The 27,041-nt window shown below is 41.3% G+C and overlaps 1 protein-coding gene across 1 annotated transcript in view; it reads right to left on the reverse strand.

Moving 5' to 3' along the window:
- Nucleotides 1–229: 229 nt before the first annotated feature.
- TAC3 (tachykinin precursor 3) overlaps nucleotides 230–27,041 on the reverse strand; it is a 105,957-nt gene continuing 79,145 nt past the window's right edge. Inside the window, exons 3-7 of the mRNA XM_089681032.1 lie at nucleotides 16,875–16,977; nucleotides 15,083–15,115; nucleotides 9,864–9,917; nucleotides 9,704–9,767; nucleotides 230–932 (exon numbers count right to left, since the gene is read on the reverse strand). Of these exons, the coding sequence (XP_089537158.1) occupies nucleotides 914–932; nucleotides 9,704–9,767; nucleotides 9,864–9,917; nucleotides 15,083–15,115; nucleotides 16,875–16,977 (273 nt within the window). The 3' untranslated portion in view covers nucleotides 230–913. The remainder of the gene's footprint in view (nucleotides 933–9,703; nucleotides 9,768–9,863; nucleotides 9,918–15,082; nucleotides 15,116–16,874; nucleotides 16,978–27,041) is intronic.

The raw sequence follows: 27,041 nt of genomic DNA on the forward strand, positions 1-27,041 counted from the left end.
CTTTGTTTATGGGGAGCACATCCATGTTACTTTATGAGGGTATCAAATATAAATGGGATTTCACCTTTTTTAGGTCTCCATGACTGCTGTAATTTACAGTGAATTGTAGTAAGAAATCATTAAAGGATACACAAAATATGCACACTTTGTGTTCCAGTATGAAAATATATTATTATATGGCAGAAGACACACATCATTTGCTTTACAAAAGAGCAGTTTTATACCTCTGAACATTTAATCCATTTTAATTGTGTCATTATAGCTTCAGTGTTACTTTATATAACAAAAGATACATCATACTAGCTGAAAAAGACTCAACAACACACAAGATCATATGTAAAAATATTGTTATTATTTGATGTGATTGTTTTATCTTTAGCTACATTGTTGGGTTGAAGCTTGGCTGGTAAGGTGATAGGCACAAGATTATTGGTGACACTTAAGGGTACAATGTAGGACGTCATCTTTCACATGGAAATCCAAGCCTTTATTCTCTTTACAGTTTACATATGTTTACCATTTGTAAGCCTTTATTCTTCTTGTCTGATTAAATCTGGTCTTATACTCAGCCATATGGATGACAAAACCTACAAAGGAAAGGACTCAGTGGCACAATTGCCAAATTGTTTAACAAAATTAGTTGGCAATATTCAAATAGACCAAAAGAAAATATTTCTGTGGAATCAATAATTTATAGCTATGGACAACTATAATTCTGATGACGTTCACTTGTCATTTTCGTTTGACAAATGATATTGTAATGAACAGGATGATGGAGAGAAATGTGAAAATATATTTCAATGTAAGTGGGGCTTTTCATCCGTGGTATGAAATAAAAAATCCAGTGTGTTTGGCATTTGAAAGGTAATGTTTCTGCTCAGAAGATCTTCTAGGACCTTCAATGTTGCCCATCTTAAACTGAACGCCTGAACCTGTAGCAACAAAGAAAAAGAAAGTCAGCTACCAATATGAAGGTTATATGTCTGGTAGCAATATATTTTTCAGATGATACATTCAGAAAATAATTTCACCCAAACAGAAAACTCGAGAAAGTTGACTTATGTAAGCTCCTTTTTTCTTTATTGCAGTGCTTCCTAAAGAGAGCTAAACGTTCAAGGTCATCCTTAATATAAGTATTTTGTTTATATTCCCATTCATACAGATCACAAGATTCACAAACTTTCACTGACTTCATTAGTTCTAATGTAAACATCGGGGACTAGACGTTTAGTGATTATAGTGTAAAGTAAATCTGAAATCATGCTTTAAAACACTAGACTAGAACATTGACAATCTCTTAAAGTGGAGTTCCACCCAAAAGTGGAAGCTCTGCTTATCTGCCTCCTCTCCCCTCTGCTGCCACATTTTGCACCTTTTGTGAGGGAGCGGGTACCTGGTTTTGACAGGTACCCGCACCCACTTTCCCCTGCAGCCCTCTTGGAAACTCATCAAGTCCCATAGGACTATGGCCCATTCACAAAGCACAGTGCACTCTGCGCATGCACAGTAGGCTTTACTGCTAGTTTCCCTTAGTCAAGATGGCGGCACCAGCACCAGCACCAAAAAAGCCGATTGAGGAATCGGCTTGGGGTGAGGAAAGCACTGAATGCCTTGAAAATTTACTTTTTGTATACAATTCCTTTTAACAAATAGCATTTGCCCTTCTGTGCATAGGCCCTTGTGTGCTTTGAGCTGACTGTGACTGCTTGTCTCACAAAACCTAGAGAAAATTTGGTGCTATCACTACTGTGCTGCTCAATGTTCTTCTTGCTGAACAGAAATCTGTACCTGAAGACCAGCAATGCTAGGATTTCCCAGCTTCTGCCTCATTCTGTGGATCTGTGCTTTCTCCAACTCTCCTACTGCTGCTTGATTATATCAGTCATCATTCCACCAGGCGCAGGAAGAGCAGCACTGACATGAGGAAGCAAAGCCCTACCACGATGCCTTCCTTCACATAGAGTGTGTTAATAGTAAGTAAAGACGGCAATAGATGATGTGATTTTCTTTCCTGCAACCACAGGTTGCAGAAAAGAAAATAATTTGATTTTCCCATCAATACAGTCAGTGTTGATATGGGAATCTTTCCCATGGAGCTATTGTGTTCTCCTGGCAGGGATGGGGGGAGGGAAGCTGTCCCTGCCTGGAGAACACAGTGATTATTACCAGCGGCTTTAGCCACTGGCAATAATCACACGAAAAATCTGACAGGCTAGTTATAACCTAGTTGTACAGCAATCCATTTGAGTACAATCAGCCTGCTCAAAGATGGTTCGAATCTTGGCTGGTCCTTGCTGAATCATGGCTGACTTAAGTAATGAGGAAACATTACCTGCATGGAGATCAGATGCAATACCGGTGACTAGCGTTTTGTCTTTTATTTGCACAGCTTCCACAGTTCAGACCCTTTTCAGTTTTATAAATCAAACATTTACTCCCCAAAAAGTCATCATTTTTAACCCTTTTGTCGATCCAGGTGGACGTTATATGCCATCCTCCTGGATCGTCACCTCACATGCCCACAGTGCCCCGCTGCGGTGAGATCTGTCACCGGCTGTGTCCATTGTATGACTGATCTGTGTACTGGCCCGTTGCCTGTATCATGTGACAGCTGTGACCTGTCACAGCAGGTCACATGACAATTGTAAACAGCGGACGGCTTCCTTTCATGCCATCTATTGGACACAATTGTGTTGCTAGCTGTGATTGGTCACAGTAATCGCATGGTGCAGACTGGGCCAATCACAGCCCATCTGTGTGATTGGCTGTGGCCAATTACAGCTAATCACAACAAAACAAACTGAATGATTTCATTCAGTAAAATGCTTGTTTATAGCAATGAAATTCATTCCTCTCCAAAACCAAGCTCCTAGTCTTGCCCCCAGCCCGCGCACCCCCCCTACTGACTTCTCCATCACATCCAACAATGCCACTATCAGGCCCACCCTGCAGGCCAGAGTACTTGGTGTCATTCTAGACTCCAACCTATCCTTCCAGCCCCAAGTCCAATCATTAACAATCATTAACAAACTTATGCAGACTCCACCTCCGCAACATTGCCAAAATCTGCACGTTCCTAACCCCAGAAACCACAAAACAGCTCATCCACTCCCTCATCATATCACAACTCCATTACTGCGACTCCCTCCTCACTGGCCTGCCTCGCCACAGGCTATCCCCACTTCAGTCGATCCTGAATACGGCAGCCAGACTCATTCACCTTACCAACCGCTCCGTTTCCGCCACCCCCCTCTGCCAATCCCTCCACTGGCTTCCGATTGCGCAACGGATCAAATTCAAAATCCTAACACTGACGTACAAAGCTGTCCACCATACTGCCGCAAATTACATCACCAACCTAATATCCAAGTACCACCCAACACGCACACTCCGCTCCTCACAAGACCTCCTTCTCTCTAGTTCCCTGGTCTCCTCCTCCCATGCCTGCCTCCAGGATTTCTCCAGGGTGTCACCCATCCTCTGGAACTCCCTGCCCCAACTCATCAGACTATCACCTACTCTCCTCTCCTTTAGGCATACCCTGAAAACCCACCTCTTCAGGGAAGCCTACCCCACCCCCTGCTAATTCCCGACCTCCTCCACTCTTCCTACCACTCCATCCCCCACAGCTATTTCCTCCTGTACCACTATCCCCTCCCTCCTAGATTGTAAGCTCGAAAGAGCAGGGCCCTCAATCCCCTCATGTATTGCATTGTATTGCTACTGTACTGTCGCATGTTCTGTCCCCCTTTGTAATATACAGCGCTGAGTGAACTGTTGGCGCTTTATAAATACTGTATAATAATAATAATTTGCAAAATGACAGAAACAAAAAAAACTTTTTTTTTCAAACCTTTCAGTCTTTTTTCATTTACTCAGTAAAAAATAAAGAAACCAGTGGTGATCAAATACCACTAAAAGAACACTCTAGTTATGTGAACAAAATGATAAAATTTTAGTTTGGGTACTGTGTTGCATGACCACGCAATTGTCATTCAAAGTGCGACAGCGCTGAAAGCTGGAAATTAGCCTGGGCAGGAAGGGGGTAAAGGTGCCCGGTATTAAAGTGGTTAATATACTTATTTTAACAAAAAGTAAGAATTTTTTTGCCTTGTGTGATTCTGCTCTTTGTTTGAGTACAGATGAAATATGCCCAGAAATAATATCTTAGCTGATGTATTTTTAAACTCAACGGAGTCTAAACTTTTGCAATCTATCTGATGTATTGAATGTTAGTATAGGTCCTTTGTGGAAGGTGAGTATCATCCTAAAGGGAGCGGATCCTGGAGAGAAGGCAGAAATGGATTGGTGGACACTGTGTGGACAGTATTGTTTAGAATCATAACATGTGGAGATCATGAGTGGATATAAATGGACACTTTTTGAACATAATGGGGACAATTCACAAAGTAATATCCTATAACATCCAAGTATGTAGTAAGATACAGAACAACGTTTTTCAAAACATTTGTTGGCATTCACTAAAAAACACTACAAATATACTGCATGAGTTATTTTATGAAGTCTTGCTGTATTTTACTACTGAAAACATGCGGTAATGTAACGCCTGGTGGTAGCTGGCATACAGTGGGTATAGAAAAGAATCACTCCCCTTTAAAATATTCACATTTTGTTGCTTTGCAGCCAGAAATGAAGACAGACATAGTTTATGTTTTATCCAGCTGTATTTACTCAGCGCAATTATAACATCCAAGTGAAAGCTATAACACCAACATGTCAAAAAACAATTAAAAACATTTCAAAAACAGAATCACTGAGTTGGAAAAAGAATCACCCCCTTGTGTCAGTATTGTGTTGGACCACGTTTTGCTTTAATTACAGCCTTGCAGAACTGCTCAAGTTCACTTAAATTTCATGGTGACCATTTGTGGACTGCAGTCTTCAAGTAATTCTACAGATTTTCAATGGGGTTCAAGTCTGGGCTCTGACTAGTCCATGCAAAGACATTCACCCTTTTCTCCTGCAACCACTGTGTGGTCAATTTTGCTGTATGCTTTGGGTCATTGTCATTGTAAGCCGTGTTTCGGGGTGGGCTCCCCAGGATACAGTGAAGTCATGAACGAGGAAGGCAACCCCAACACCAGCTTTGGCCACAACAGAATTTTACTTAGATGTGGCAAATAAACACAACCGCAAATGCTGGAAACATACAATAAATTTACATACACCCAACCCAAAGGCTGAGACCCTTGTGTTGCACAGCACGGCACCTTCTGATGGATGAAGGTAGAAAGTGTAGTAATTTACCTACTGGCGGGCACAAATAAGCTGCCACACCTTACCTGTTATTACCCTAAAAGAGCAGGAATCAGTGTATGGGTGTATGGTATGGGCTAGCCTGCGGTGCAGCACAACAGCTTACAATCTTACACAAATCTACAGTATTCCCTCTCCCATAACTGGTCCTGCAGCACGTGCCTGAGTATTCCTTCTGAGCAAAATGCCAGTCTGGCTTGAGTTTGTGGGATTTTATCAGCTCTCCAATGTGAAATGTCACTTTAAGTTATGGAGTCCTTCCAATAATCAGTAACAACACTTGTGGCCTGACACAAACAGAGACCCTAACTAACTATCTATAGGCCTGGACTCAGTCTCAAGGTGCCAACACTGAAATGAGGTGCATGCACGATCTTACGACCCGGGTCTGCGTTGCATCCGCTGGTGACTCTGAATAGAACAAATGTCTCTCCAACAAGCATGCGGTATCGCAGTATATGCTGCTTAGTTCCTCTGCTCTCATCAGCATTCCTGGCAGCAATCTTCCTTTCTCTGAACAGGATCAGGGTCTTGGAAATGATCAGCTTCACTTCACTGCAGCTCTGGTTACTGAGGGATGTTCTCACACCTGGATGCCATCAGGTTCTCTGCTCACATGGCTCCTTCAGTCACCATCCTCTAAACATGGCTTCTCTCTCTTCTTCCTGTTCTCTCTAAACTGTGTGAAAACCCCACCTCTTCATGAATATAGAAATATCTATGTAGTCTGAGGCTGTGTTAGAAAAACAGTGACATCTTGGAGCTAAACCGCAGAATGTCAGTCAAAACATTTAATTTACTCCACACAAACAGTGTTCAAACAATGAGAGCTGTTTCCCCATCTCACATCATGTTGGAAGGTAAACCTTCTTCCCATTGACAACTTTCTGGCAGAAGGCTGCAGTTCCTCAGGAATGTGACAGTATTTTACCCCGTCCATTTCGCCTTCTATCCTGACAAGTGCTCCAGTCCCTGCTGCAGAAAAACATCTCTATAACAGGATATTACCACCTCCATGCTTTACTGTAGGAATGGTGTTATTTGGATGGTGAGCTCTATTGGATTTCCACCAGACATATATTTTAGTGTTGAGGCCAAATCATTGAATTTCAGTCTCATCTGACCATAACACCTTTTTCCATGTGGACTCAGAATCTTCAAGGTGCATTTTGGCAAAGCTCAGTCATGACTGCAAGTGGCCTTTCTTGAGGAGTGGCTTTTTTTTGCAACCCTCCCATACAAACTACATTTGTGGAGAATTTGTGATATTGTTGTCACATCCATACAATGACCACTCTTTGTCATACATTCCTTCAACTGCTTCAGAGTTGCTGTAGGCCTCTTGATAGCCTCTCTGACCTGTTTCCTCCTGATTCTTTCATCCAGTTTGGAGCGACATCCTGGTCCAGGGAGGGTCTGTGTTGTACCAAACATCTTCCACTGCTTAACAATAGACTTCACTGTGCTCTCACGTATTGATAAAGCATTTGCAATATTTTTGTATCCATCTCCTGACTTGTGAGATCTTTTGACAGTGCCTTGCCACCCATAATTGGTTGTTTGCTTCAGCTCCACTATCAGAGAAATGCTCCAGGAAAGTGCTTTCATGCTAATCTAATCAAAATGACAACAGTTGATCACAGCTGAAAGTCAAATGGTTTTCTGTGCCATTGAGAAAGTACACCTGATTGAGTTTACAAGTCATTTTTAGGAGGGGGGGGGGGTAATCCTTTTTCCTACTCAGTGATTTTGTTTTTGAGTTTTAAAAAAAAAATTCTGACTTGTCGGTATTATGTCTTTCACTTGGATGTCAAAAAAAATGCAGTAAGTATAATGAGTAAATACAGCTGGATAAAACAAAAACTGGGTTTGCCTTCATTTCATCCTGCAAAGCAACAACATCTGTTTAATTTAAAGGAGGGTGATTCTTTTCTATACCCACTGTATTTATTAATAGTAGTAATTACCGATTGTGAAGGAGTGGGTGGCCACTGGCGTCCTTAACAACCGATAAGCCATCAGCTGTCATCTGAAAATTGCTGGCAAAGGAAAATTAAGAAAAAAATGGAGTGGGCCCCCCTCCCCCCCAACCCCCAGTCCATACCATACCAAGTCAGGGAAGGGTTGAACCATACCAGGCCACATGTCCTCAACATGGGGGGGGCAAGGGCCTCTTCCCCACATCCCTGGCTGGTGGTTGTGGAGGTTTATCAGAATATGGGAGTCCCTTGTAACAAGGGGGCCCCAAGATCCACCCCCCATATGAACATGGTACCCCTACTCATTCACCAAAAAAAAGTAGTATAAAAAAACACAGGAGGCAATTTTTGACGAGTCCTTTACTAAAAAAAAAAAATATAAAAAGGTTCCCTGGTGTAGATCCATCGTCAATCACGATGTCCATGTCACTACCGACCCGAAAAAAAAAGAGCTCCACCCCCGACGAAGGCTCCCGCCATTTGACAGTTCCACCTTCTGACAATTCTTAAATAACTAAGGGGCGAGAGCCACCCGATGATGTCACAGGGGGGTGCCCCCCCATTTCCTGTCCTGCCGTGCTGAATGCTCAGCTTAGGGTCTGGTATGGATTTTGGAGGGGAACCCGACGCCATTTTTTAAAAACATTTTTAATTGTCAGCAATTCTTTTTTTACATTCAGCTGTCAGCAGGGAAGCCCACTGACAGCTGATGAGTCATCGGTTGTTAAGGACAAGGTGGCCGCCCGCTCTTTGCCAAAAAAAAGTCCTTTTTATGCGTTATTTATCAAGCGTTTTTGCTATTTGCAGTAAATACCGTATACCAACAATAGTGAATTGACATTGTCACGTGACCAACATAACGCATGCGATAAATTTTAGTGAATTGTTCTCATAGGGATTAATTTACTAAAGGCAAATAGACTGTGCACTTTGCAAGTGCAGTTGCACCAATTTTCTCTAGAGCTTGGTGAATGTGGTGAAGCTCTGCCCATTTCCATGATTCAATCATGTTCAAGCAAAAATGCTATTTTTATTTTCCTTGCTCCTGATTTGGTATTCTTTACAAAGTGTAGCTTTAGCACATTCATTAAACTCTGGTGAAAATGACTGCAACGGCATATGCAGAGTGCACAGTCTATTTGACTTTAGTAAATCAACCCCATTGTATATGTGCAGCCAATATTTGGTCATCATTTTGTTTTTTTGTGACACTGGTGTAGAATTATCTGCACTAGTAATGCGTATGGACACATAGTTAAGTTCACTGGTATATTGATGTTTGGTCACACATTGATGTAATAGCAGCCACTTGATCACTACTACACCCACCCGTCCCATCGGAGGACTTGTCGTGGCCCATGCTATCACAGGGGATGTTTCTCCTTGTGATAGCGAAAAAGTTGATCAAAAATTAAAGGGACAGTGTAAAAAACTTAATAAAAAATAAATATAAAATAAAAATGTAAAGTGCCCCCGTCCCCCCCATGCTCATATGGAAATGCGAATGCTTATGTAAGTCCTGCACATATGTAAACAGTGATCATACCACACATGTGAGGTATTGTCTCAAACATCAAAGTGAAAGCATTCATTCTAGCACCAGATCTCCTGTGTAACTCTAAACTGGTAACCTGTAAAGGCTTTTAATGCCACACCTATGGAGATTTTTAGGTAACGTAGTTTGGCATCATTCCACAGACGTATGCAATAATAAAGTGTGACATGTTAGGTATCTATTTACTTGGCGCAACATAATCTTTTATATTATACCAAAGAAATGAGTATTATGTTGTGTTTGTGTTCACTAAAATTAATTCAAATGTATATTTTCCCACCATTTTATTTTCTAGGGCCTCTGCTTAAAAATATATATATAAACTGAATTTCATATGTATGTGAGAAGTGTCAGAACTGGCCTGGTATTGAAGTAGTTAACAGGTGCAGCTGAATATCTTCTGACCTACACTTGACATGATTTGAGCTTACTTTGAAATCCTGTAAACGTGTATAGTGAGTAAAGTAGTTCTGACCCATAGACAAGCCTGTCAACACAGGCCTTAATATTGTTTATAAAGAAAAGGGCAGTCAAAGCTTTTTTGGCTATGCTTCTTTGGGTCACAGATGTGCATTTATTTCTGTACTCCTGTGACCCAGAATCAGAGGCTGACACCACAGAGCTGCTCCAGGCTCTGGAAAGATCCCGACAGTAATGTCAGGATCCACCTAGATGCCAGTTGCTCCTGCACCCTCCCCAGCCTAGCTCTTCAGTGAGCTCTGGAGGGGCAGAGCAGAGAGCAGTGACTGACAGTCACTGCTCTCTGCTTTGGGAAGACCAAGAACTGCACGATCAGCAGTCATGTGATCAATGAGTTCTTGGACTTAGAGCTGATGGGAAACAGCTGCAGCATAACCCAAACTTCTCCTTTGATGATTCACGATGAACTTACTTTCTGCATTTTGTTGGGTACCTGGAATCCGGTTCAACTTCCTTTTCTTCACTTGCAAAGTTTCCTTAAGAAAGACAATTTTAAAAAATTGATCTGTATTAATGACATAGAGTAAAGCAAGGGGTCAGGTTGTGTTATATGGGAAAGCATACTGACATACCTGTTTGTAAATTCCTCTTTCCCATTAAACCAACAAAGAAGTCATGCATGTCTCCTGTAAATTTATCAGTAAGAAACAATTATTCCCATGATAACTGCAGATATTCTATTGATAAAAAAGGACAGAATAGGATAAAGTCTAATGTTTTAAAACATTAAAAACAAATTTTAACCAGTGATTTCCACACTCCTTTTCCATTGCAATATGGCATTTTAAATCTGAACTCCAGGCAAAAATAAATACCAAAAATGCCAAAGGATTTGTAGTTCTTTTGAGCAAGTTTTGTAATCCAGGCAGCCCTTTTTGGACAGGATAGTTAGGTCCTGCTTGCCTGTGACGTCCCTGCAAACTGAAACTAAGGAGCTCATTTAGGAGGTAAACTGGGATCTTCTGCCTTTATAGATTTTTCTTCCAACACATCACTGTGCTTTATAAATGTGCACTGTTTTTTTCTTTTTAATTAATGAATTTCTTTTTTGCAGCCCTACCACTGTTTTTCTGAGCCCATAAGCAATAAGGGAGCAGTAATACACTGATTAGGTCATCATTCTACTGTGTTGAACCTCCCGGGGTTGGACAGCACTGTACAATGCAGTAAAGTTTGATTTGGCCAGCATTAATAGACCCAGCAGCTGCCAGCAACAATAGATCCCTCCCTCTCAGCAACATAAGACCCCATCAACAATAGACCCCACTGTCAACAACAGATTACCCCTCAGCAACATTAGATCCCCCAGCGAGGAATCAATGGACCCTCCAGCACACCCCAGGACCCTTATCATTACATTCCTTCAGTGCTGGAGGTGCCGGAACTGCAGTCCCCCACGTTCATACTAAAAAAAGCCCTGTGTTTTAAAATATCCCCCTCCTCTAACAATATTGGAAGTTCTTTTTTTTTTTGGAGGGGGGGAGCGGGTACCTACCAAAACTACCCATTTTGATGGAATTGCCTAGGCAATTCTACCAGAATTTTTTTGCCCTCCCTGCCCGCAACAGCTTGGGATGCATTACAGGACCCAAGAGGCTGCAAGACCATTCACAAAGTGCAGAGTGGCTTGCACATGTGCCGTGGGAAGCTGTCTGTGAAGCTACAAGGAGACACAGTCGGCTTCCCTTACTAGACATGTCCAGCAAAGAACTGACTTGGGTGAAGACGGCACTGGATCCCTGGACAGGAAAGTGTCCTTATATTAAAAGTAAGCAGCTACAGTATTTGTAGCGGCTGACTTTCAATTTTTTCTAAAGACTGAAGAACCACTTTAATGAACACAGAGCAACATTAATTTGTGTCCTTTATTTCAACCCAGAGTTGAGCTTTACCATAAGTAAATAAAACATAATCATTAAAGTACATGAAAAGACAAAATAAAAAACATATTTAATGAATCCCTGGAATACATGAATATTTGCACATTTCCCCATGGTTTATCCCTTTAAACATGCAGCATGTTAATGTGCCAGAAGTATAGTGTGCTCCTACCTTCTTCTTTGACATTTAGAATTTTTAAATATTTGTTAGCCCCGCTCAAACAATTTCTGATGGAGTATAAAAATACTGACCTCTTCTTATCCCAATAACTCCTCTTTGTGCTTCTATCTAAATTTAGTGTGAGTTGCGGTTGGGCTGTATATCCAGCCTGACTTATTGTTTACCTTTTCTGGGTTCTGTAGGTTTTCCCTAAGCCTGGTGGGTCAGTTGCTTCTGCCTTTTGCTGGAAGGAAGTTCCAGTAATCAGTATGGGAAGGATTAACCACTAGGTCATAAATATTTATCTGAGCCAATTCCTGATGATGTTGTTCAGAAGTATGGTCTATGGAGAGAATAAATGTTTGGGAGCACCCAAACTTAAGAGTAGCATCTTTGAGCGTCTTTCATGCGTTTTCATGCAGTGTTTTTTAAGCATTTGGCGTTTTTTTTTAATTTTTGTTAGTCCATAGAGAAAAATATAATCTGTTGCAACATTTGTTGCTAGGTTTTTCAGCTTTTTTAGCTTTTCCATCCGTTTTTATTTATTTGTTATTTATTTATTGTTAGGGTAAGGGGTTGGAGTTAAGGTTAGGTTAGGTTTAGGATTAGGGGTTGGCGGTAGGGTTTGAGTTAGGGTTAGGGGTTACATGTTAGGCTTAGTGGTTAAAGTGTTACTAAACCCACAACAGTAAAATCAGTCTGTATATGCAGTAAAATATACTTGTTATACTCACTGTGGAACATAAGGGGTTAATCCTCTGCATTGTGTAAAAAGGCCATTTGATCCTGTCTTCTCTGATCCTTCTCTTCTTCTACTGTCCCCAATCCATCTGCTGATAGTACAGAGCTCTAGGAGTCACTCTGCACATGCTCAGTTTAGTGTGTATTGCCAGAGAGTTTTGTTTTCTTTGGGAGAGTACATTTGATCAGCACAGGGCCAGTCAGCACTGTCCAGACAGAGAATCAGGGGTTATGCAGTCTCATAGGACAGTCAGAGGAGAATGAAAACAACTCCTACAAGCTTTAACCAGTGCTGGACACTGATAGAAGTCACAAGACTGCTATATATTGCTGATGAGGAAAGGTATTTAGCAGTTTATATTTACTATAATAATTGCATTTCCATGTTCTGTGTACTGTGGGAGACCAGATATAGTGAATGCAGTGTCCTGGGTTTAGTAACACTAAACTCATGTTAAGTAATTATAAATCTGATGTGATCACGTGGATGCATGTAAAAAATGTATTTACACAGCAGTTTGTGATAAAGGGCATGCAAGGCCATGCAGAGATAAGGAGAGGGAATATTATAATAGTTTTTTTGATAGTTAACCTTTCCTTCTCTTATAAGTACAGTTGCAAGAAAAAGTATGTGAACCCCTTGGGATTACGTGGAGTTTTGCATGAATTGGGCATAAAATGTGCTCTGAACGTCATCTAAGTCACAACAATAGAAGAACACAGTCTGCTGAACATAATACTACACAAACATTAGATGTTGCCATGGTTTAATTGCACATAACATGTAAACATTCACAGTGCAGGGAGGAAAAAGTATGTGAGGCCCTAGCTTAATGACTTCTCCCAGAGCTAATTGGAGCCAGGAGTGAGCCAACCTTGACTCCAATCAGTGTGATGATATTGGATGTGTTGCTGACAGCTGTCCTGCCCTTAAAAAACACACACCTGTTTTGGGTTTACTGGTTTCAAGAAGCACTGTCTGATGTGAACCATGCCTCGCAGAAAAGAGCTCTCAGAAGACCTACCATCAAGAATTGTTGACTTGCATGAAGCTGGAAAGGGTTACAAAAGTATCTCCAAAAGCCTTGATGTTCATGTGTCCATGGTAAGACAGACTGTCTACAAATGGAGAAAGTTTAGCACTGTTGCTACTCTCCCTAGGCGTGGTCGTCCTGTAAAAATGACTGCAAGAGCACAGCACAGAATGCTGCATGAGGTAAAGAAGAATCCCAGAGTGTCAGCTAAAGACCTACAGAAATCTCTGGCACATGCTAACACTTTTGTTGACACATCTACAATAAGGAAAACATTAAACAAGAATGGAGTACATGGGAGGACACCACGGAGGAAGCCATTGCTTTCCAAAAAGAATATTGCAGGACGTTTGAAGTTTGCAAAAGAGCACCTGGATGTTCCACAGCACTACTGGCAAAATATACTGTGGACAGATGAAACCAAGATTGAGTTATTTGGGAAGGACACACAACACTATGTGTGGAGAAAAAAAGGCACAGCACACCAACATCAAAACCTCATCCCCACTGTGAAACATGGCGGAGGGAGCATCATGGTTTGGGGCTGCTTTGCTGCCTCAGGGCCTGGATGGATTGTTGTCTTTGATGGGAAAATGAATTCCAGAGTTTATCAAGACATTTTGCAGGAAAACGTACGACCATCTGTCCGCCAACTGAAGCTCCGCAGAGGATGGGTGATGCAACAGGACAATGACCCAAAGCATACAAGTAATTCAACAAAACAATGGCTGCAACAGCACAGAATACGCCTTCTGGAGTGGCCCAGTCAGAGTCCTGACCTCAACCCAATTGAAATGCTGTGGCATGACCTTAAGAGAGAGATTCACACCAGACATTCTAAGAATATTGTTACACTGAAACAGTTTTGTGAAGAGGAGTGGTCCAAAATGACTCCAGATCGTTGTGCAGGTCTGATCTGCAACTACAGGAAACGTTTGGTTGAGGTTATTGCTGCCAAAGGAGAGTCAACCAGTTATTAAGTCCAAAGGTTCACATACTTTTTCCTCCCTGCACTGTGAATGTTTACATGTTATGTGCAATTAAACCATGGCAACATCTAATGTTTGTGTAGTATTATGTTCAGCAGACTGTGTTCTTCTATTGTTGTGACTTAGATGACGTTCAGAGCACATTTTATGCCCAATTCATGCAAAACTCCACGTAATCCCAAGGGGTTCACATACTTTTTCTTGCAACTGTATATAGCCACGGGGTAAAGCATTGCAAGTTTCATATGACCATATTACTATATTATCATAAAGCAGGGTCCTGGGTTTAGTAACACTTTACGATTAGGGGTTAGGGGTTAATATTTTATTTACTATCTTCTTATTTTTTATTTGGATGTCAATTTATTATTGTTATTAATATCAGCATTTATTTCTTAGGGTTAGGGTGTTTATTATTATTTTATTATTATTATTTTATAGAGTTAGGGGGTTAAGGTTAGGGGTTAATTATACATTTACATTTTTTTAATTTGAACAGCGGTTTGGAGCTTCGAGTTGGAGTTGGAGTTTGGAGCTTCAAGTGCGAATGGGGCCTAAAGTACATTCATACATATATTAGAGCCAATTTACCCACCAAGAAGTCTTTGGAGCATGGGAGGAAAACCATGTAAGTACAGGGAGAACATGCAAATTGCAGGCAGGTTGTGCTTTGAATCAACAAGCCTAGGGCTCCCAGACAGAAGTGCTAACCCCTTAGCCATTGTGGTATTCTGCCTCCAGAAGCCTTCTCTCCAGTTAGAGTACTGCAATAAATGGCTAAATAGACCCTAGTGACTGGACCAAATCATTGTCAGAGGTTGTCAACAGTTAATTATTGGATCCAGATACAGGGCAGGTAAACACATATTTCCAGCAGCTCCTTAGGAAGTCATTGCTATACTTGCTTCCTATATAAATATTTTTTTTTTTTATTTATTAAACATTTGGCTTCACTCATCATTTAAAATTAATGTGGATCTTACTTACTTTTTAAAGGCAATGAGGAGAATTCCTTAGAATCTGGAAAAGAGAAAATTATTTAAATTCACCGGTTATCCTTATGCTCTTTGCTGTGGATTTCAACATGATAGGGTCAATATGAAATAGGTAAAATGTATTGCCATGTTTCTTTACTGCACCTGCTGCTGCTGACATCTGCTTCCTGCCTGACTGCTCTTTATCCCTTCTACACATTGCTATCTATTATGTATAAATGTTACTTGTACTGCGTTTCCATGCCCCATTACCCTGCACCTCCATCTCCTTTGACATTTTATAAATAAACTAAAATAATAGGATTATTAATAACACATGCAACTCTTGTTTACCAGGGTGGTCACTCTACAACCAAGCTAGCTTTAGGTGTAAATTTTGATAAATGTCATTTTATATTTAAGGAAATGTTGTGTTTCCATAAATGCAGATTCAATTGGAACATTTTTTTACCTTAATGCATTCCCAGCATTAAGGTAAAACATGTTCCAGTCGACGTATCCCCCCTCACGCCCCCCCCCCCTTTCTCGATCCAGCGCTGTTCCCACCTGCAACGGTACTGGTGTGTCTCTCTCTCTCTCTCCTTATCTCTCTCCCCCTCTCTCTCTCCTCTCTCCCCCCTTCTCTCTCCCCCGCTCTCTCCCCTCTTTCTCTCTCCCCTCTCTCTCCTCTCTCTCTCTTCTCTCTCCCCCTCTCTCCCTCTTTCTCTCTCTCTTCCCCCCCCTCTCTCTCCCTCTCACCTATCTCTCCCCCTCTCTTCCTCTCTCCCCTCTCTCCCTCTCTCTCTCCCCCTCTCTCTCCTCTCTCCCCCCTCTCTCTCGCCTCTCTCCCTCTCACCTATCTCTCCCCCTCTCTTCCCCTCTCCCTCTCTCCCCCCCCTCTCCCCCATCTCTCTCCCCTCCCCCCTCTCTCTCCTCTCTCCCCCCTCTCTCTCTCCTCTCTCTCCCCTCTCTCCCCTCCCTACTGTAGATGTTGACTGCATAACTTGAGAAAATGCACAATGAAATGGACATATATGCATAAAAACACGTGCTGAAAAGTACTCGAAACAACACAAAAGCTTATAGGTCTGATGCCAGCCTTTCATTTTTAGAAGTTTAGTTCATTTTATCTTCCCCTTCCAGCAGTGACATGGCAGCCTGCCAGCCTTTTAATTTTAAATATAAACACAGAGCAGGAGCTTTGGGAGGGGAGAGGGCAGAGTGCTGAGAACCGACTTAATGACGTCACTGCTACTTTTGTGAACTGTGAGGATGAATTACTCCACAATACCTGCAGTTACAGATGTCAAGGTTGCCTTCTTTTAAAGCTAATTTACTTAGGAATATGTAAATGTTAGAAGGCTCATGGCCTGGACACAGATTCATTTTAAAGGAAGCCTCGAGTCAAAAAACCATAAAAACTACTATTGCTGACTTCTTTTTTAAACATGTTTATTGCCTGATTATCTTGCCCCCCCCCCCCCTCCGCCATCCACAACGCAGTGCTTAGTATGTGAAAAACATATTGCTATACCCAAGCAACCATAAACAAAAGAACCTTTGCCCACAGAAAATGAAAATGAAACAAGGAACCCATATGGTCACCATGGATAACTGCTCTATTTTTGGTTCTATCATAGTTTTTCTAGTTTCTAAACACAGGTTCCTATCCTCATGCTTTGACTACCATACGGAAGAGTAGAAACCACATTTGCAGTGGCACTTAAACCATGTTATATGGTTTCTGCTAGTTGGCAATACTGAGCCCTGGTGAATTTATGGTGCATTATTGCATGTTAATTTACCTGAATTTCTCCTTCCCATAAGCCCAACAAAGCCATCATATGAATCATCATCATAGAACCGCTTCAAGAGTGATGCTGGAAGTTTATAAATGTCTGAAGTTTTCTGCAAAAAGAGGAAACGAATAAATACTTCCATTACCTACATATATTTAAGTAGATCATCTTTTTAAATACCTATTTACATTTCATATCATATTCTTAAATATGTCAGTCTAATCAGTATCAAGCTAAGCTCCAGGCAGATGAAAAATTAGGTGTATTTTTAAAAACAACTATAATAAGCACCTAAATTTGACTTGATATTGGCCTTCTAATATTCCCTGTACAGAAGAGTATGAATGGGAGGCTCAGTACTAAAAGCCAATCAGACATGCTGCAATGTGCTGACATTAAACATGCTCATAGGAGGAGAGAGCAGGGTAAGCAGAGAGAATAACTTCATCAGTGTACTTCACTCTCCATTAACAGACTGCAGGTGGGAACATTACCTAGACATATTGCTTAACCAGAGTACCGAAAATTTAGGTCACCAACCACTGACTGTGCTGTCTGGCAGGACTGTGCAAGTCTAAGAAATGAATGATCAAAAATACAAAGTTTTTGGTAGGTAAAACAACAATCCTTTCTGTAATTCATCTGTGTAGTTATGTAAGGGAATTCCCGTGAGACGGCTGGCAAATAGACGTGCACATGCGCACAAAAATGCACGATCACGCACACACACGCACATGTGCACACGCTTGGCGAAGATTGGTGCCAGATGGACTATTTAAAAGGTGCCTCTGCCTGTGCTGAGTGCTGACTGGTCTTCTGCTGTTCCCCGTTTCCTGCTCGTTCCTGTGCGATTTCCTTGTTGCTGACCCGGCTTGTTCCTGACCTGACTCTGATTACTCTCCTGCTTGATACTGGTTCCTGACTTCGGCTCTGCTCCTGAGTTTGGCTTGCTTATGATTTGGTACCTCGCTGTCCGCCCGTTGATGACCGTGGCTATTCCTATGACATTGCTCCTGTCTCCCATCCCAGCTTCCTGCCTTGCTCTGGTGCACACCTGGCAACCTACCATACCAGCTCTGCATATCACTACTGTGCCTGAATCGGAGGTTCATCAGTCTTTCAAAGTCTCCAACTGCAAGAGCTGCAAACAACATCTGCTAGCGCTCTTGTCCCCCTGGTCCCTAGACACCCTCTGTTCCACTTCCAATGGGGTCAGGGCTATTGACACAAGTGAGGCCGACCTCGTCATTTCAGTCTTCAATCAGGTACGTGACAAGTTAGCTGTTTGCCTGGATTTCAGCTTAAAGCTTTCTCTTCAGCCAGATAGTCATTTCACTTCAGCCATTATCTAAACTCCAACACTTACTGATTCAAAAAATTAGGCTTTCCTAATCATACATAACAGAACACAGGATGGTTAAATCTTAGGCAATTGGAATAGGGAGGGCTCAAAAAGCAAACTCATTTGAGGCAAATGAATCCTCTGAAGACTTAGTTCTCTAATGTGTCTTCATCGCAACAGTCCATAGTAAGTTTTCTCACAGAGGTGGTCCATAAGAACTTTAAGCTGTTGCTACCTTCGGGGGCCCAAGGTGTCATGGTTGGGGTCCTTTCCATTGCATCCTTTTACTGAAGAGGATATGTACAAGGAATGGGCCCATATAAGCAGGGTATTTGCATCCCCTAAGTTATTTACACAACAATACCCAATGGAAGAGAGTTTCATGAAAATGTGGATGGTCCCTGCTGTGAACCTTGAGGTGTCTTACTTAATTAAGACCCTTACTGCACTCATGAATGATGTACTAGTGTTAAGGACCCTGCACACAAAAATTTGAGTCCCTTTTAACTGGATCTTTTTCCATGGCCAGTGCTGCATTGTAACCCACCATTGCATGCAAAGGTTGTTTTTTCAGGCTTTGTTACGGTAGGGTGAAAAGACATGGAACATTTTGGTCCAGTTCATCTACTAGTCAGCATTTGGATCTCTCTTCTAAAGCATTGTACTACTGCGTGGACAGACTAGGAGATTCTTTCTGGCAAGTCTCTCATTTGGGGCTTTTGTCAGTGCAAATGAGAGTGTTGTTGTTTAAATACTAGTCAGCCAAGATCCCTGCAAGCTGATGACTATAGAAGGTCAGGTTTCTGCCTTGGTAGTGCTCTTTTAGAGAGCACAGAACTCCAACTGTTTGGTCAGAGCCTTCGTGCCAGAGGGGGCTCAAATTATTACACTCCCTGCTAACTCCATGGACCCTTAATCTTTAGAGATCATTGTTTGAACCCATTTGGGATATCTCTCTCCCTCTCCTATCACACAAGGATGCCTTTGGTGTGGCTATCACCTCAATTGGTAAGGTGTCTAAGCATATGGCTTTATCCTTAAGCTTTTTCTTGTGCTTCACAAAGAAAAAGGTGGTGTTGAGACCAGGTACTTCTGTCCTACCTAAGGTGGTCTTGTCATTTCATGTAAATCAGGACATTACATTGCTTTCCTTTTGTCCAGCTCGAAAACATCCTAAGGATATTGTTCGCCACTACTTGGATGAGGGTAGGGCTGTGCAAGTCTATCTCACAGCCATGGCCTTGATTCTTCAATCTGATGCCCTGTTTGTGTTGCTTGAAGGCTTCTGAAATGGATAGGCTGTGAGTCAATCCACAATTGCAAGATGGATCGGGCAACTCATTATTCAGATTTACAATCTGACAGGTAGGATCACTGATTTTCTTGTGAAGGCCCACTCTACCATAAGTGTTGGTGCTTTGTTGGATTTTCAACATTAGGCCTCAGTTTCCCAGGTCTGTAAGGCAATCAGCTGGTTTTCTGCTCATACATTCACTAAGTTTTAAAAGGTGGATGTTCAGGCCTTGGCAGACACCAGCCTTGCTAGGAAAGTCCTCATTGGAGCCCTGTGAGAACCTTGTCAGTTATTCCTCTTCCTGTTCTGTTAAAAGAAACATTACTGTTGGGCCTCTTTGCAGTTTCCTGCCCCTAATGAGATTGCTTTTGGACATCCAATAGTCTAAGAATTACCTCTCCTGTATCCTGTGATGTACGATTAGGAAAATGGGATATTTTATTTACCTATAATATCCCCTTCCCTTGGGTTTCATTCCAAGATTGCTTGCTGAGAAAACTGTAGCAATGGTGTGGTTGGCTTATGCTGGGTATTGTCAAGCTTTCCAGTTTGCCAGTGTCCAATCATATGGACAATAACTCAATAATCCAAGCATCAACTCGCCTGTGTTCTGTGATGTACTTCAAGAAAGGGATTTTACAATTAAGTCATAAATCCTGTTACTTTGGCAAACTGGCAATTTGTTTCATGCCCGAGTATTTTGTAGATGATAGATTCTCTTTGTAGCATTATTTTCCAAATATATTTCTATGCCATTTAAAAGTAAATCAGCAATGATTTGAAGTTCATTTTCTGCAGGAATACTTTATCTATTAACATTTTAACTTTGCATTTATCTACTTTGAATATCTTTTGCTTTGGATTTATGTTCACATGGTTATTGTATTGGAAGCTGTATACTATTCACAGGACTATTATTACTTTTATAATAAAAGACAACTGTCTATGATTCATCCTTCGTTACAGCTGCTGTGTACCAAGAAAAATTGAGTAATCTTGGGCACAATTACAGAACAGCATTCACTTCTTCTCTTCGGATATAAACACCAATTTATCTGCAGCTCATGATGGTTTGGGATTAATGCTGGGCAAGCTAGCATTCATTTCAGTAAACTTTTATCTTCCAAACATTACAGATTCAGAGCCGTTTTTCCCACAAGACTCTTTAGTGGTTAGATTGCAATTCTTAATCAGTTATTTGGAAGACACATATGGATCTTGATGTTTTATATGCTCTTTGCATGTTCCCAGAACCTGTGTATTTAATCTACTACTGAATCATACATGCCGAATGCCCAGAAGCAGTTGCTTAATGTACATCTTTTCCTTAAAATATTTAACACTATTGTGTTTATTTAAGTATTATATTTTTTCTGTGTGGCATGGCTTATCAGAACTTGTTCCTGCATCTGACAAAGGTTTTGGACATCTAGTCTATGCTACTGGGTAAGGATGTAGGGGCTACACCATGGACTAACATGTATGCCCTGTTTTTGAATTTTCCCCTTGTTCCAAATAGACAAATTGACTGGAATAAAGATGATCAAGGCACAAGCCCAAATTGAGTTTTATATGTTATTATTTTAGACCCATATTTTAAAAGCAAAACTTACCAGCAGGTTTTGGATAAGTTTGTTGGATCAAAAAATAAAATGCTAAGGTCTGGACAGTAGTCCAGCACAAAGACTAATGCACAAGTGCACTAGAACTCTGTCACCAACTATGAGCCATCTGTTAAAACCAAAGCTTGTGAATAATGGCAAAACCAAACTGCAGAGGAATCAAAGCTGGCAAGAAGTTTACTATAATAGGCCATTCAAGGATCTAACTAAACTTCAGAGAAACAATACTGTTCAGCTAATGGACAATAATAACATGCAATGGCAAAATGCAATAGATGTGTTTAAACAAGGTCCTCTGAAGAAGTAACAGAGGAAGGAAGAAAGTTGAGAATAAATCATAGCCATCTAAATAAGACAGAAGAAAGAGTCAGAATAAGGCCAAAGACCAATGGCAACATTCCCATCACACACGTTCCTAGAGTATGCTTAAAGATGGCAGGTGCTGCAGCAACAACCAGCTGGAGCCTGGTAACGTCACAGATCAATGTACAGTACATATTTGCCAGTATACCAAGGAACTTCAAATACCGTCCAAAGGTTGTATTCAAAGTGATCACATCACAGCAGAAGAGTGCAATGTTTTAGGGCCACGTAGGATCTCTTTGTCAACTTGCTTGATGAAGGGGTGCTGCACAGCACTGAAATGTTGCAATCTTCTGCTGTGAGATGATCACTTTCTGTAAAAGACAAAGGATGTAGCCAGGGCTACCAATAAGGATGTTAACAAAGAAGTGGGGCTGGGGGGGGGGTGAATTACTAATACTGATTCACCTGCAGCAGCTAAAATCCAGCTTATACTCCTCTCCTGCCCAGGCTTTCAGCTGCTATAGGGGAATTGGCTCCAGTAATTGCCCCTCTTGCTGTACCGTTCACCCTCTTTATGCATATCCATTTCCCCATGCTTCCCGGGCCCCTTGCCATGTGTCCCTTCCCCCCTGCTGCGCTTTCAGCTTCCCTAATTTCCCTCCTGCTGGATGTGCACAGCATTCATGGTACAGAGGGGGTTGTTTCAGGATGAAGATCAGGGGAAGGGGCCAGGACCTTTTCTAAATGAAGAGTGAGTGATTGGTACTGACCACTCCCTGTGTTTATGCATAACTGAAGCATAGTAAACTGTATGTAGTATGCTTTATTTTGTGAATGAATAGGAGCCTCTGTACAGAGATCTTCCTGTTATTTCATCTTGCAATGCAGCTAAAGCTACAGAGAAATGATTGGGGATCTATGTCTTCAGTTCTCTTCTTCAAAAGTGAGGCATCAAACATTTGAGAGTGTGCAATACCTTTTAGCAAGAGCAACTGTCTAAACCAGGGTTTCTCAACCAGGGGTCCGTACAACCTAGAGTTTCCCGGGAAGTCCCCAGGTGTTCTGCCACAATCTACCTATGAATTGCAGACATCTGATAGGTAGATTGCATCCCAAATAAGATAAACTATAGGAGACGGGAACGCCACGGACCTCTATAGCCAATGCAGGACAGATTATAGAGCAGTGGTTCTTAACCTGGGTTCGATCGAACCCCAGGGGTTCGGTGAGTCAGTCTCGCGGGTTCGGCGGAGGTGAAGACCCACACCCGACTCATATGATTCGTGATGACATGCCCCGCTTGTCCATCATTGGCTGCAGGTGGTCACGCAACATCGCTTAGCCCAGTGGTCGGCAAGCCGCGGCTCGCGAGCCACATGCGGCTCTTTACACGCTTTAATGCGGCTCTTGTGTGCCGGGCGCCCGCTCCCCTCCCTCTTCTCAGGCGGCAGGGACTCTGCAGCGTGATCCAAAAAAAAAACAGCCAGGGCAGCGCGCTCAAATGCAATGATTGGCCAGTCTCGCTGCCACTCACATCCTGATAGCCAGTGATTGGCTGTCAGGATGTGTGTAGGCGGGGCAGCGTGACGAACGTGAGAGGAGCTAGGCTCCTCTCACAGTCCGCCCTGAAGACCGGAACGGCGCGGGAATACGGCGAGAGGAACGCGCGGAGCAAAGGTAAGTGAATTGACACAGGGGGGACTTGGCTTACTACTTGCTACTTACTTACTACTACTATATAAGGGATGAATTAATATGGGGGATGAATTACTATAGGGGGGATGAATTACTATATGGGGGATGAATTACTATATGGGGGATGTATTACTATATGGGGGATGAATTACTATATGGGGGATGAATTACTATAGGGGGGATGAATTACTATATGGGGGATGAATTACTATGGGGGATGAATTACTATACGGGGGGATGTATTACTATACGGGGGATGAATTACTATACGGGGGATGAATTACTATACGGGGGATGAATTACTATATGGGGGATGAATTACTATGGGGGATGAATTACTATAGGGGGGATGAATTACTATATGGGGGATGAATTACTATATGGGGGATGAATTACTATATGGGGGATGTATTACTATGGGGGATGAATTACTATATGGGGGATGAATTACTATATGGGGGATGAATTACTATGGGGGATGAATTACTATATGGGGGATGAATTACTATATGGGGGATGTATTACTATGGGGGATGAATTACTATATGGGGGATGAATTACTATGGGGGATGAATTACTATGGGGGATGAATTACTATATGGGGGATGAATTACTATGGGGGATGAATTACTATATGGGGGATATATTACTATGGGGGATGAATTACTGTATGGGGGATGAATTACTATATGGGGGATGAATTACTATATGGGGGATGAATTACTGTATGGGGGATGAATTACTATGGGGGATGAATTACTATGAGGGATGAATTACTATGAGGGATGAATTACTATGGGGGATGAATTACTATATGGGGGATGAATTACTATGGGGGATGAATTACTATATGGGGGATGAATTACTATGGGGGATGAATTACTATGGGGGATGAATTACTACAGTGGTTCTTAACCTGGGTTTGATCGAACCCCAGGGGTTCGGTGAGTCAGTCTCGCGGGTTCGGCGGAGGTGAAGACCCACACCCGACTCATATGATTCGTGCAGTAAATATTCATTATTATGTTTTTGTTTTTGTGTGAAAATCATGTTTTAATGGTTTTGTTCTTTGTCCTTAACGGTTTTGTTCATTTTGTGCACCAATGTATAAATATATACCTAAATATATACCTATGTTTTGAATTTTAAAAATCATATTTTATTTTTCCAATTAAGAAGGGTTCGGTGAATGCGCATATGAAACTGGTGGGGTTCAGTACCTCCAACAAGGTTAAGAACCACTGTTATAGAGTATACATAATCCTGCATGTGAAGGCTGCCAAATGCTTGCTGACTCCACCTTAGGTAAATAAATAACTTGGGTGTAGTCACCGAAACTTTTTTATATCCTCAATTCCATTTGATCCATCTATTCCCATGTATGTATGTGTGCGGTTGGATGAGCAGCTGCCTGATTGACTGAATAACGTTGTCTTTTTATTTTAGTGAAGTGTCGGTGGTGGTTGTTTACTTTGTATGTTATCTGTGCAACTTTTTTAAAACTTTTCTAATAAAGAAGCCAATTTTTGATAAAGCTGCATGGTCCCTTATGAAACTTTCTTTTGGAGTATTTTCTATTTTCCCCTTTCTTTTACTATGTAGATTGCATCCCCACTTAGAAGACTCTCCTATACTCTCACCTGCTTGCAGAGTGGCGCAGGGAAGCAACAAGTGTTTCCACTCTTCCCCTCGACCTCTCTTCCCTTCCTGTCCATCCCAAGTGCTGACATGTGACATCAAATGGAATGGACAAGAGAGAAGGGCGATTGGGGAACAGCTCGCAACAACGGGACCTGCTTCTGCACCACTCTGTATGTAAAAGAAACCCCTATCATAAAGTGCCCTGGTGTGCCCCATAATATGCCCTGCTGTGCCCCATAATGCACCCTCTTGCCCACATGTAAAGAGCCCTGCTGTGTCCCATAATGTTTCCTGCTGTGCCCCTGTAATGTTCCCAGCTTTGCCTCATAATGTGCCTTACTGCCCCCATTGTAGTGTTCCCTGCAGTGCCCTATAATGTGCCCTACTGCCCCCCATGGGATCTCTATTTCAAATTTGAGTATTAGACATTAACCACTTATTTAACATTTTAGGTGACTTTTAAATTAACATTTCATTTCTTTTAATTTACACAGCAATAGAGATGCATTATTTTAAGACAGTGAGCCAAACTATGGCACAGTATGGTACAAGGAAAAAGTTAAGATTTTTGTACATTTTATAGATTTTTGACTTTGCAAAGTAAGGAAGGAAAGCAGAAACATTACAAAAGAAATTGTCAGCAAAGCTGACATCTGAACAAGTTCCTCCACCTGTTGGTATACTGAGGAGTGACTGAAGGAGCAGCTGATTTATTTTGTGTTAATGGAGTGACAGCTACCGCTGTTTTCTCTTCTTTACCAGCACAAGAAGATGTATTGATATGTGCAACAACTACACCACAGTGGAAGTCTTGTAGGCAGTAAATAGCTTCTTTTGGGGTTGATATATAAACCTGAATAAATACCCCTATGCTGTCAAGGTAGCTGGTGAAATACATTATTTTATTTAATTCCTTAAAGCTGTAATATTTATTTTATTTATTTATTTCAGGTACGCAGCGGTTTACATATATATATAGTACATTCACATCAGTCCCTAACCCTCAAGGGGCGTACAATATAAGGTCCCTAACTTACATTCATACATACACATACTAGGGACAATTTAGACAGGAGCCAATTAACTTACCAATATGACTTGTTTCTGTGGTCAATTAATACACATTTTTATGAAGCAGTTTTCAGCAGAAGTTTCTGAAAGGCCACTTTCATATGTGCTGATTGTACAGCATACATGAAAGTGATGTATTTTGTAAGCAGAAATAATATTGGCTATATAATCCAAAAAGGTATGTTTTATGCACTGTAGCACAGTACCCAGGTGCTCAACATACAGTAATTACTTATCTATGAGTGTACCATTTACTGGGTAGAAAATTAGGTTACAATGTAAAGGGATATAATATTAAATCAAACAGGTAATGTAATCTGACTGTTGACAGACAACCTTGGAAGGCAATTTTCACAGACGTTTGAAGGAAAATAATCTCCATTGATTTAATCATTGCTGCTTTTCTGCGTTGCTGGGCTTCTTGTTCAAATAGTGCTATTAAGATGATTACCTTCTGAGCAAATTCTGTAAGACACACATACCCAAGACAAGAAATGTGTTCGGTGATATCAAGATACTGTATGCAGTGTAAAGGTAGCAATGTTCCATATTGTAGGCAGCATCTTCAGAGGCAAACAGCTCACCACTCCTGGTGCTCTACAATCCTTTCCTTTGGTCTCTCATTGTCACTCCTGTCTGCATTCAACGAAATTGATAAAAATAGAGGCAGTGTGGTTTCATTACCAAAGTAATTAGCCTTGGTGTAAAAAAAAAAAAAAAAGGATCACTTTATTCCTATACATTACTAATAGCATTGCCTGCTAGGAGAAAAATGTTTAAAAAGACACAGGGCAATGAACCTGCTGGCATTACTGAACTTTTGTGCAGTATTTGCATCAAGTGGTTAAACTATGAGCTAACACACAATTCACATGCTGTAATGCAAACAGTAAACATGGATTTTTAAAATTTGGAACTATAAATCAAAGAATTTAGGTAACCTTTTTTATTCTGAATTCTCTGACTCAATGCTTTAATTTTATAGGTGCTCATAAAAAATGTCTAACTTATATTTTCCCATCTGTACAATATCACATGAACACAGTGTCACTATCCTATGAAAGAAACAGGAAACAATAAGAAAGCTTGTCCTCAGACAGTTCAGCACTTTGATTGTATTTGTAGTCTCTTTCACTTGAATTGAAAGATTGTTCTGCTATCAATAAAGCTCCAGTAGCGATACCAGTAGAGGATCCCACAAC

The sequence above is a fragment of the Staurois parvus genome, unplaced genomic scaffold (genome assembly GCF_062004578.1).
Source record: "Staurois parvus isolate SC_StPar_1 unplaced genomic scaffold, SC_StPar_1.0 ptg000017l, whole genome shotgun sequence".
Lineage (NCBI taxonomy): Eukaryota > Metazoa > Chordata > Amphibia > Anura > Ranidae > Staurois > Staurois parvus.